The 13,929-nt window shown below is 40.2% G+C and overlaps 1 protein-coding gene across 1 annotated transcript; it reads left to right on the forward strand.

Moving 5' to 3' along the window:
• Positions 1-290: 290 nt before the first annotated feature.
• On the forward strand, positions 291-1,118 carry LOC132548001 (anti-sigma-I factor RsgI-like). The gene has a single exon (XM_060211815.1). The coding sequence runs from the start codon at positions 291-293 to the stop codon at positions 1,116-1,118; it is 828 nt and encodes a 275-aa protein (XP_060067798.1).
• Positions 1,119-13,929: the final 12,811 nt, after the last annotated feature.

Genomic DNA, 13,929 nt, shown 5'->3' on the forward strand with positions numbered 1-13,929 from the left:
ATGCACATGGGTCTTTCTATTGTATGTTTATAGAAGGTAATATGTGCAATGCTCTCTCTCTACAATATATATATATATATATATATATATATATAAAAAGGATTTCTAATTTTGCTACAAGTAATGTTTACATATCAAAGAAAAGATCTGTTTTCTGTTTTGGGTTGTAATCTCTATTGAACAAGGAAACATTCGAAAGCGTGGAGACTTAAATTTACAGATGTCTGATGATAAAACATAGTGAAAAGGGAACCACCTGTTCGTAAGGCTGTGGATCGATATGGAACACTATGGATGGGAGGGGCAGTGAGGCTGTGGATCGAAATGGGAACACTATGGATGGGAGGGGCAGTGAGGCTGTGGATCGAAATGGGAACACTATGGATGGAAGGGGCAGTGAGGCTGTGGATCGAAATGGGGACACTATGGATGGGAGGGGCAGTGAGGCTGTGGATCGAAATGGGAACACTATGGATGGGAGGGGCAGTGAGGCTGTGGATCGACATGCGGACACCATGGATGGGAGGGGCAGTGAGGCTGTGGATCGAAATCGGAACACTATGGATGGGATGGGCAGTGAGGATGTGGATCGACATGGGAGGGGCAGTGAGGCTGTGGATCGACATGGGGACACTATGGATGGGAGGGATAGTGAGGCTGTGGATCGAAATCGGAACACTATGGATGGGATGGGCAGTGAGGCTGTGGATCGACAGGGGAGGAGCAGTGAGGCTGTGGATCGACATGGGATGGGCAGTGAGGCTGTGGATCGAAATGGGAGGGGCAGTGAGGCTGTGGATCGAAATTGGGACACTATGGATGGGAGGGGCAGTGAGGCTGTGGATCGAAATTGGGACACTATGGATGGGAGGGATAGTGGGGCTGTGGATCTAAATGGGAGGGGCAGTGAGGCTGTGGATCGAAATGGGAGGGGCAGTGAGGCTGTGGATCGAAATGGGAGGGGCAGTGAGGCTGTGGATCGAAATGGGAGGGGCAGTGGGGCTGTGGATCGAAATGGGAGGGGCAGTGAGGCTGTGGATCGAAATGGGAGGGCCAGTGAGGCTGTGGATCGAAATGGGAACACTATGGATGGGAGGGGTAGTGCGGCTGTGGATTGATATGGGAACACTATGGATGGGAGGGGCAGTGAGACTGCGTATTTACATTGGAGCACTACAAATTGAAGAGGCAGTAAGGCTTCGAATCTTCATAGGAGAACCATGGATAGGAGCGGCGGAAAGGCTGCGTATTGACGTGTGAGCACCAAGAATGGGGGCCCGTAAGGCTACATATTGACATGGAAGCACCAAGTACTGGGGCCCGTAAGGCTACATATTGACGTGGAAGCACCAAGAATGGGGGCCCGTAAGGCTATATATTGTCATGGAAACACCAAGAATGGGGGCTCATATGGCTATATATTGACATGGAAGTACCAAGAATGGGGGCCCGTAAGGCTACATATTGTCATGGAAACACCAAGAATGGGGGCTCATAAGGCTACATATTGACATGGAAGCACCAAGAATGGGGGCCCGTAAGGCTACATATTGACATGGAAGTACCAAGAATGGGGGCCCGTAAGGCTACATATTGTCATGGAAACACCAAGAATGGGGGCCCATAAGGCTACATATTGACATGGAAGTACCAAGAATGGGGGCCCGTAAGGCTTCATATTGACATGGAAGTACCAAGTATTGGGGGTGGTAAGGCTACATATTGACATGAAAGCACCAAGTATTGGGGGCCCGTAAGGCTACATATTGACATGGAAGTACCAAGTATTGGGGGTGGTAAGGCTACATATTGACATGAAAACACCAAGTATTGGGGGCCCGTAAGGCTACATATTGACATGGAAGTACCAAGTATTGGGGGTGGTAAGGCTACATATTGACATGAAAGCACCAAGTATTGGGGGCCCGTAAGGCTACATATTGACATGGAAGTACCAAGAATGGGGGCCCGTAAGGCTACATATTGTCATGGAAACACCAAGAATGGGGGCCCGTAAGGCTACATATTGACATGGAAGTACCAAGAATGGGGGCCCGTAAGGCTACATATTGACATGGAAGTACCAAGTATTGGGGGTGGTAAGGCTACATATTGACATGAAAGCACCAAGTATTGGGGGCCCGTAAGGCTACATATTGACATGGAAGTACCAAGTATTGGGGGTGGTAAGGCTACATATTGACATGAAAGCACCAAGTATTGGGGGCCCGTAAGGCTACATATTGACATGGAAGTACCAAGTATTGGGGGTGGTAAGGCTACATATTGACATGAAAGCACCAAGTATTGGGGGCCCGTAAGGCTACATATTGACATGGAAGTACCAAGTATTGGGGGTGGTAAGGCTACATATTGACATGAAAGCACCAAGTATTGGGGGCCCGTAAGGCTACATATTGACATGGAAGTACCAAGTATTGGGGGTGGTAAGGCTACATATTGACATGAAAACACCAAGTATTGGGGGCCCGTAAGGCTACATATTGACATGGAAGTACCAAGTATTGGGGGTGGTAAGGCTACATATTGACATGAAAGCACCAAGTATTGGGGGCCCGTAAGGCTACATATTGACATGGAAGTACCAAGAATGGGGGCCCGTAAGGCTACATATTGTCATGGAAACACCAAGAATGGGGGCCCGTAAGGCTACATATTGACATGGAAGCACCAAGAATGGGGGCCCGTAAGGCTACATATTGACATGGAAGTACCAAGTATTGGGGGTGGTAAGGCTACATATTGACATGAAAGCACCAAGTATTGGGGGCCCGTAAGGCTACATATTGACATGGAAGTACCAAGTATTGGGGGTGGTAAGGCTACATATTGACATGAAAGCACCAAGTATTGGGGGCCCGTAAGGCTACATATTGACATGGAAGTACCAAGTATTGGGGGTGGTAAGGCTACATATTGACATGAAAGCACCAAGTATTGGGGGCCCGTAAGGCTACATATTGACATGGAAGTACCAAGTATTGGGGGTGGTAAGGCTACATATTGACATGAAAGCACCAAGTATTGGGGGCCCGTAAGGCTACATATTGACATGGAAGTACCAAGTATTGGGGGTGGTAAGGCTACATATTGACATGAAAGCACCAAGTATTGGGGGCCCGTAAGGCTACATATTGACATGGAAGTACTAAGTATTGGGGGTGGTAAGGCTACATATTGACATGAAAGCACCAAGTATTGGGGGCCCGTAAGGCTACATATTGACATGGAAGCACCAAGAATGGGGGCCCGTAAGGCTACAAAGTGACATGGAAGCACCAAGAATGTGGGCCCGTAAGGCTACATATTGACATTGAAGCACCAAGAATTGGGGCCCGTAAGGCTACAAAGTGACATGGAAGCACCAAGAATGGGGGCCCGTAAGGCTACATATTGACATGGAAGCACCGAGAATTGGGGCCCGTAAGGCTACAAAGTGACATGGAAGCACCGAGAATGGGGGCTCATAAGGCTACATATTGACATGGAAGCACCGAGAATGGGGGCCCGTAAGGCTACATATTGACATGGAAGCACCAAGAATTGGAGGGGTGGTCAGACTGTGAATCAACATGGGAGAGCTATGGATGGGAGAGGTAGTAAGGCCTTGGATCGACATGAGTTTACCACTGATGTGTCAGGGTATCACCCTCTACTTCTTCATCGATAGCTTATCAATGACTTGCTTCCTCAACTACAAATCGTATCTCCTGAAAATATAATAAAAAATATCGGCCTTTATTTTTCATTCGGTTTATTCAACATTTATGACCGAGACTTATGACGTAAGAGGTATTTTAACTACTTACATGTTCGCATGCTTACTCTTGCTCATCATAGAACATTTGCAAATACATAAAAAATGCATGTAGCCCTTATTTTCCGATCTCTCCTTTACTCCTATACACTTCGTTGATGAGTGTCGGGTACGACAACATTATTTGATAGTTTGGTATAATTCTCTTACTGAAATAGATGCCTGTAACTTTGAAAACAATATTTTACAATCACAAGGATAGCTGGTCTTTTTTAAAACAGACACTGTTACACAGACACGCTCTGATTTTGCCTTATTCAATCTTTAAACGGTGATAGGCATGTTCTACTATGTATATCTTCAGATGGCGTAACTTGGCTCCAACTTCTTCTGTCTTTAGTAGACGATAATTCAGTGCTGCCTTATTCTATCGCTAGAGGGTGATATTCCGGTGTTACCATTTACAAGGCATAACCTGGCTTTATCTTAATATATTGCTTGGTTCTACCTTATTCTATTTTAGGAGGCGTAACTTAGTTCTTCCTTATTCTATTTTTAGAAGACCATAGCATTGTTCAGTCTTATTCCTTATTTTCAAGGAATTTACCTGACTTTGTCCAATTATATCTTGTTGGCTACAAGATAAACTCGTTCTGCTTCAATACGTCTTTGAAACGGAAGTTAAGAAGTTTATAAAACGTAAAACGTATTTCCAGTTTTAATCAGATATTGATAGAGTTAAGCAAATTTACTGATTTTTTTCTTTGTTTCATATATTCACATTTGTGATGCAGCAATTAATAACAAACGTAAATAGTGCTATTGTATGATTCACTTTAAGTGAACAGGATGGTCGCAATAAGACATACGAATGGGTACACATCGATACGAATGTGTGAGTGTTGTGTTTCGACGTCGCGTAAGGTTAAGAGGAATGCCTACACACACTTAAAGACTTGTATATCTATTTGTGCAATGTTCATTTAAGTGCCTTCTAGGTTTGTCAGGATAACCTTGTATGTCACCACTTCCGTTTGAGTATTAAAAGATTTCCCCCGACGCGACATCTGGCTGATGGTTAATGTCACGGGTTATTAATGACGGTCAGTATTGAATTTGTTATTGTGTAGTGTACAATAATTGAATGGTTCACGTGATACCAACAGGCAGGACGCCATTATAGATACTTCACATACAGTTACATCAACTGGGGTCATTGCTGTCAATACATACTTAATGACAATTATGTTTTGGAGTGCCATTGGATCAATGTAAAGATATGCTACAGATACATCACTTTTCATTTAAACAAAACAATTTACAATTTAAAAGACATATGCTAAACGAAAACACGTAATCTTACAAAACTACAGAACTGCTAAAATCGAATATGATATATATGTGTACATATATATATATATCACATGAATATATAGAATCTATTAAGTTATATCAACGGTATGGTCCAATATTGGTACTGGACACTAACAATGTCTGTTGGATGCGTAAAGTAATAACGACAGTACGTACAAGTATATTGTCAATTTTTCGACGCAATCCGCCCCCTTTAAAAAATAATCGAGAATGGTATCGTAAATTAATTGTCCCGATAATCCCTTCGGCTGATGGACGCCGAATGCCCTTTATAAGGAGCAAAAACCATCATAAGGTGTTGTGTGAATGATAGTAATATAAGTATATATGTTTTTTTTTTCTTTTTCTTTTTCAGAAATCTAAGTTGTGTAGGATGGACACTGAACGCAAAGAAACAGTTTTGAGTCAAACTAAAAAAAAAAAAAAAAAAAAAAAAAACGGGTTAGTCGATAAATCTTGGTCCCACTTTGAATAAGGAACTGCTGATTCAAAATGAGAAATTTTATTATAAAGATTTAAAGAAAAGAATGTATTTCTGGTGCGAGTTTGCTTTGGGCGAATCGATTGATCTGGGTTCTTATCGAACACATTCAACTTTATATCTTTTTTGTGCATTTAACCCCTGGTTTTTATATAAGAAACTATTCTAATTATACATACACTTCTTATTTTTTGTATTGCATTATAACTGCATGCTGTGTTTGGTCAGTGCGTGACAGCATGCACTGTGTACATGAATTGGTTATGGTTGTTTTTGTCGCAATATCAAACAGCCAAATTTCTGTTCACGATTTGTCACTGGTACTCATTCATAAAGCTATGTGTTTGTGGAATCGCACGTCATAGATATTACTACTGATTTGAATTAAACAATTTACGTGCGGTTAAAAAATGTGTGCTAAACTAAAACTGTTAAAGCAAACAACATGTGGGTGAAATTAAAACAATGATCTTCGAGAATTGTTAAAATTGAACATGATAATATCGGTATTTACCAAACTGAACACGTGGTACCGTATGATTGATCCTTAAAGTTAAGGAATTAAGACTGACCTAAATGTAGTAATTTTACACTGGAGATCTGCAAAACAAACGAAGTATTAGTGTAATTCTGTACAATATTAAATGTGTGAAATCAGCAACACATGTTATATGATACGTTTCATGTTGTGATGTTCTAAAAGTATCGGTCTCACAAAAAGTCAGTTGAATTATCAAACAGAATACATCTACGGCGTGTCATGTAAAAAGTGACTAACGCGAACATGGATCTAACAGCACGCAAATTGTAATATATACCAATTTACACCACTATACCTATTTTAGGGGATGTTGATGTATACAGTTGTTGGTATATATTCAACTCGACTTGTTACAGACATGTATCATCCACTGGTTTAACTCGACTAGTTATAGAGATGTATCACCCACTGGTTTAACTCGACTAGTTATAGAGATGTATCACCCACTGGTTTAACTCGACTTATTACAGAGATCGATCACCCACTGGTTTTACTCGACCTGTTACAGAGATGGATCACCCACTGGTTTAACTCAACTTATTACAGAGATGGATCACCCACTGGTTTAACTCGACTAGTTATAGAGATGTATCACCCACTGGTTTAACTCGACTAGTTATAGAGATGTATCACCCACTGGTTTAACTCGACTTGTTACAGAGATGGATCACCTACTGGTTTAACTCGACTTGTTACAAAAATGATCACCCACCAGTTAAACTCGACTTGTCACAGAAATGATCACCCACCAGTTAAACTCGACTTGTTACAAAGATGGATCACCCACTGGTTTAACTCGACTAGTTATAGAAAAGGATCACCCACTGGTTTAACTCGACTAGTTATAGAAAAGGATCACCCACTGGTTTAACTCGTCCTGTTACAGAGATGTATCACCCACTGGTTTAACTCGACTTGTAACAGAGATGTATCACCCCCTATTCACTCGTCCTGTAACAGAGATGTATCACCCACTGGTTTAACTCGACTTGTAACAGAGATGTATCACCCCCTATTCACTCGTCCTGTAACAGAGATGGATCACCCACTGGTTTAACTCGACTTGTAACAGAGATGTATCACCCACTGGTTTAACTCGACTTGTAACAGAGATGTATCACCCACTGGTTTAACTCGACTTGTAACAGAGATGTATCACCCACTGGTTTCACTCGACTTGTAACAGAGATATATCACCCCCTATTCACTCGTCCTGTAACAGAGATGTATCACCCACTGGTTTCACTCGACTTGTTTATAGAGGTGTATCACCCACTGGTTTAACTCGACTTGTAACAGAGATATATCACCCCCTATTCACTCGTCCTGTAACAGAGATGGATCACCCATTGGTTTAACTCGACTTGTAACAGAGGTGGATCACCCACTGGTTTAACTCGACTTGTAACAGAGATGTATCACCCACTGGTTTCACTCGACTTGTAACAGAGATGTATCACCCACTAGTTTAACTCGACTTGTATCACCCACTGATTTATCACCACTGGTTTCTCGACTTGTAACAGAGATGTATCACCCACTGGTTTCACTCGACTTGTAACAGAGATTTATCACCCACTGGTTTCACTCGACTTGTAACAGAGATGTATCACCCCCTATTCACTCGTCCTGTAACAGAGATGTATCACCCACTGGTTTAACTCGACTTGTAACAGAGATGTATCACCCACTGGTTTAATTCGACTTGTAACAGAGATGTATCACCCACTGGTTTTACTCGACCTGTTACAAAGGTGTATCACCCACTGGTTTAACTCGTTCTGTAACAAAGATGTATCACCCACTGGTTTAACTCGACTTATTACAGAGATGGATCACCCACTGGTTTAACTCGACTTGTAACAGAGATGTATCACCCCCTATTCACTCGTCCTGTAACAGAGATGTATCACCCACTGGTTTCACTCGATTTGTTTATAGAGGTGTTTTACTCAACTTATTACAGAGATGGATCACCCACTGGTTTAACTCAACTTATTACAGAGATGGATCACCCACTGGTTTAACTCAACTTATTACAGAGATGGATCACCCACTGGTTTAACTCGACTTGTTACAGAGATTTATCACCCACTGGTTTCACTCGACTTGTAACAGAGATGTATCACCCCCTATTCACTCGTCCTGTAACAGAGATGTATCACCCACTGGTTTCACTCGACTTGTAACAGAGATGTATCACCCACTGGTTTAACTCGACTTGTAACAGAGATGTATCACCCACTGGTTTCACTCGACTTGTAACAGAGATGTATCACCCCCTATTCACTCGTCCTGTAACAGAGATGTATCACCCACTGGTTTAACTCGACTTGTAACAGAGATGTATCACCCACTGGTTTAACTCGACTTGTTACAGAGATGTATCACCCACTGGTTTAACTCGACTTATTACAGAGATGGATCACCCACTGGTTTAACTCGACTAGTTATAGAGATGTATCACCCACTGGTTTTACTCAACTTATTACAGAGATGGATCACCCACTGGTTTAACTCGACTTATTACAGAGATGGATCACCCACTGGTTTAACTCGACTTGTAACAGAGATGTATCACCCCCTATTCACTCGTCCTGTAACAGAGATGTATCACCCACTGGTTTCACTCGACTTGTTTATAGAGGTGTATCACCCACTGGTTTAACTCGAATTGTAACAGAGATGTATCACCCCCTATTCACTCGTCCTGTTACAGAGATGGATCACCCATTGGTTTAACTCGACTTGTAACAGAGGTGGATCACCCACTGGTTTAACTCGACTTGTAACAGAGATGTATCACCCACTGGTTTCACTCGACTTGTAACAGAGATATATCACCCCCTATTCACTCGTCCTGTAACAGAGATGGATCACTCACTGGTTTTACTCGACCTGTTACAAAGGTGTATCACCCACTGGTTTAACTCGTTCTGTAACAAAGATGTATCACCCAATGGTTTCACTCGTCCTGTAACAGAGATGTATCACCCACTGGTTTCACTCGACTTGTTTATAGAGGTGTATCACCCACTGGTTTAACTCGAATTGTAACAGAGATGTATCACCCCCTATTCACTCGTCCTGTTACAGAGATGGATCACCCATTGGTTTAACTCGACTTGTAACAGAGGTGGATCACCCACTGGTTTAACTCGACTTGTAACAGAGATGTATCACCCACTGGTTTAACTCGACTTGTAACAGAGATGTATCACCCACTGGTTTCACTCGACTTGTAACAGAGATATATCACCCCCTATTCACTCGTCCTGTAACAGAGATGGATCACTCACTGGTTTTACTCGACCTGTTACAAAGGTGTATCACCCACTGGTTTAACTCGTTCTGTAACAAAGATGTATCACCCAATGGTTTCACTCGACCTGTTACAGAGATGTATCACCCACTGGTTTAACTCGACTTATTACAGAGATGGATCACCCACTGGTTTAACTCGACTTATTACAGAGATATATCACCCACTCGTTTCACTCGTCCTGTAACAGAGATGGATCACCCACTGGTTTTACTCGACCTGTTACAGAGGTGTATCATCCATTGGTTTCACTCGACTTGTTTATAGAGGTGTATCACACACTGGTTTATCTCGATCTGTTACGGTGGTGCATCACACACTGGTTTATCTCGATCTGTTACGGTGTTGCATCACACACTATTTCATCTCGATCTGTTACGGTGGTGCATCACACACTGGTTTATCTCGATCTGTTACGGTGTTGCATCACACACTGATTTATCTCGATTTGTAACGGTGGTGCATCAAACACTGGTTTATCTCGACTTGTTACGGTGGTGCATCACACAGTGGTTTATCTCGATCTGTTGCGGTGGTGCATCACATACTGGTTTATCTCGATCTGTTGCGGTGGTGCATCACACACTGGTTTATATCGATCTGTTACGGTGGTGCATCACACACTGTTTTATCTCGACCTGTTCCTGATCTTTAACCCTCTTATTACCCTGTGGTATGACACAGAATATCTTATTACCCTTGAAACCATACAATATTTTACGTCCCTCCTTTCTTCAAAAGTAACGCCATCTGAAAACTGTAAAATATATGAAAGTAATAACTCCATGTATTTGTCATTTCTATCCTCAACATGGATAACATCATTTCAAACTTTAAGCTAAAAATCCATTTTCAACTAGGATAACATCATCTTGGAACTTTTAACCGTTTGTATTTGCCCCTCCATCCCAGTTTACCCGCATGACATCATTCTCGAAAATGAATAACATACTTTGAGTATCATACATATGTCACATATCTAGACACCTCATGATTTCTCGAACTACATGTAATACGGGGAATCGATAGCTGGAGTATATCTATACATATTTTTAAGAATTCCAAACCAGTTTTAAAGGTTTAAAAGTAATGAATTAATAATTAGCGAAAGCATGCTGCCATAAATGGTATATATTTATGTAACATCCAGATAATGACTGCTCTAATGCGGTAATACTTATACCGTATATCTGAGAATGTTGTAGGCCTGAAATTGTTGTATTTCTGACAGCTTTGAATGCTCGGTTGATTGTTTTTTTTAACTTACGGCATCAAAAATGATTGGCCATGGAGGCGAAGAAAATGACAGGAGTTATCTCGCTTTGTTAACTGTACTGAAACAACTTGATCATTTGGTTAATAGCTAGACTCCGAATAGAAGGCAATTAATTAGGATAATTATTCTCTAACGAAATGTCATCCTCTACAGGAAAGTAAAACGACAGGTCATATTCCTTTATTTCGTTTGATGCTGTATATGTATATTTTAAGATCTTCCTGTTAATCGTGGACAATACAGAGTATAATGTTTGATATCAGTAACAACAACTGACCTCAGATAACGGATGTCAACATAACGAGTTTTCAAACAGATCCACTGGAATGTCAGTTTGGTTTGGTTTATGTCATTAAACATCCTTTCCACAGCGAGGGTCATTTCAGGACGGCTTGTTGGTGCATGCAAGGTGAGTGTAAGTGTCGGGTTTTTTCTTGCAGGGGAGGGGGTGGCGTTTTAACGGCGCTGCGACATGTTCGTGTAAACCTTTTTTTTTGTTAGCGCGCAACTGAAGCTGACTTCATAGATACAACACAGTGAAATATATTACCAAAGGTCCCGAGTGGGATACCCCTACGGTCACATTATACTGACGACAGGCGAACAAACCAGTACACACTACTACAATGCCGAACGCAAGACAAGAAACAGTAACATCTCCGCCAGGTATCAAAACCTTTGAAAACGAAAGCTTAAGTGGAGACTGAAAGTGAGGCAGAGTCAAGTGAGACACTGAGTAAAAAAATGATCTTTAGTGAAAGTTCCCAAGTTTAGTTGCCTCATACGATCATGTGTTAGAGGCAACTAGTACCGTTTTTACGTCCTACCTGGAGGGCAGTTGATATAAACGATATCTCTGACATATATAGAGCAAGACATTCTAACATTTATTTAGAATTTTTTACGAGTTATTTTTCACGCCGTTTTAAGTTTTATGTCCAAACAACACTTAATGTGAAGTCGTTACAAATCGTTTGATAAAATGAAATAATATTACCTTATATAACCTGAATTTAATATATATATATAGTATACATATGTTTCTGGGATGTCGGCATATAATGCTTGTATAACATGCAACAGAAAACGTCACTGAGAAATTGTATATCATTTATATATTTTTAGCCAGTACAGTTTGAACTGTGTCGATCAACATTCCATTAAAGATATACAAATAAATGTTCCTAGGAAGTTCCTAGGTATACAAATAAAAAAAACCCACTCCTTTAAGTTAACACTGATAAACAGTCTACGTTTAATACAAGTATCAACACTTCGTTTATACAGAAATCTTGACTCCGTGTGTGATTTCCTTACATCTTAAAATGAAGTTCATTTTCACACGTCTGTAATTATTTACTCTGCTTGGTACGTGTTACAGACTTAAGGAAATTGAAACATTTTCACATCCTTAGAAATTCTGTCACGAGTCAAAAGGGAACTGGCTCCAGAGAGTGTACTACTCGGGTTACTGTCTTTAATTTAATTAGAAGTTGATTAGTTGTTGAATCCACTTACCGGTGACTCTCCGCTACCTCTTTACCTTAAATCTCCAAAGGCGTTGGTGTAGGGATATTGCTGTTTTTCAAGAGCGCTACACTTCTTTTTAAACATGGGTACTCCATTTCCTTTACAAATTTTCACTACTTCTTGTAAAGCATTGTTAACTTCTCTTTAAAAATAGAAAGTACATAAACGCTAAAATTTCTGATTAGATGTACGCCATCTCACTCGGGATGTTTATCTAAAGCGGTCTAAATAATTTCCTGTTGTTTTAAAAGCCATTTTAACATCATTTTATATATAATCATCCAAAACTTAGTATATAGAATGTTTCTACAGCTATCAATTCTTGTGAGAACTGAACCTGTGATATGACCCTTTTTAATTGATGTCAAAAAGCCTACAGGGTGTATGTACTGAATAAAATGGCCGAGCAAATATAGTTTTGGAAAGTCCGTTTTGAAGAATCTTTTTGTGAAGCTATGTCACTCACATGAGGTGTCCAATAACCTCCTGTGTGGCCCGAGACGTTTTGTTGACTTTGGGTTAGTTACCACAAAGTTACCACATTTCTGTCATTCCTACGGCGGGTCCTATTAGGGACGTCAAACGGGAAATCGATCACGTTCATTAGACTATAATTAACAAACATCCTGTTTGAAAAGTTTGCGTTATTAATTTTCGATCCAACATTGACAGATTATCTTTGTCGAATTTCCTTATGATGACTTAGACATTTGAATAAACATTTATTCTGATCCGCGTGAATATATTCTACACATTATCTGATTTTATTTTTAGTTAATGGCGATCATCGTCAATCTTTATCCTGTATATTTTGTATACATACTTGTTGTTTTATTATATGATATATAAACACTACGTCGTAGTCAAAACATCAAAACAGAAAGTTCCGTACACTTATCTATCTAATTTGATACCTTTCTTTTGTACACGTTTTCTGGTATCTATCCGATATCAGAATATAACCGAATGTGTAGTGCCCTTGTAAATATTAGGGTTTTACATGTTTAATTAACAATCGTGATAACATTTATATATTTATTTTAAAATCTGCTGAAGATATTTCGCAAAACTTTTATCTGAATTCAATGTTAAAGTCATATTTTGATAATAATGCTGTAGTTTTAACTCTTTTATTGTTTACAATCTATTCTGATGTAACACTGACGTATTGAGCTACAAGGTACACTTTTGCCAATTTTGGTTTCGTTCTTGAGCTGGTATAATTATTTACGAGTGCATATTTGTATATCTATTTGTTTATCCTGTGTTTTTCTACTGTATAGAACAATTATCTCTTTATTTTCATTTTACCTTTTTAGTGTTTTACCCTACCAGTGGACACATATTCGGGTTCACCTTTAGCTGCCGTAGTTTCCAGTTTTGACATTTTGTACACCGCAGTGTAAAATCGTTAATTAGTTCAGGAAACATCTTTTAGCTAGATTATCTAGTTACCTAGAATTGTTCTTCCTAATGAGCTGTATAAGGATTTCCTATGGTACAACCCACACCAGAACACAATTATGTTAGAACCGCTAAACATATAAGGGTAATCATTTGACTTAAAACCTTTGATGGTTCCTGGAACTTATCCCTGAAATCAAGATTCAAGATTTCAAGATTTTTA

The sequence above is a fragment of the Ylistrum balloti genome, unplaced genomic scaffold (assembly GCF_031769215.1).
Source record: "Ylistrum balloti isolate Yb309-2 unplaced genomic scaffold, AGI_CSIRO_Ybal_v1 Utg369992, whole genome shotgun sequence".
Lineage (NCBI taxonomy): Eukaryota > Metazoa > Mollusca > Bivalvia > Pectinida > Pectinidae > Ylistrum > Ylistrum balloti.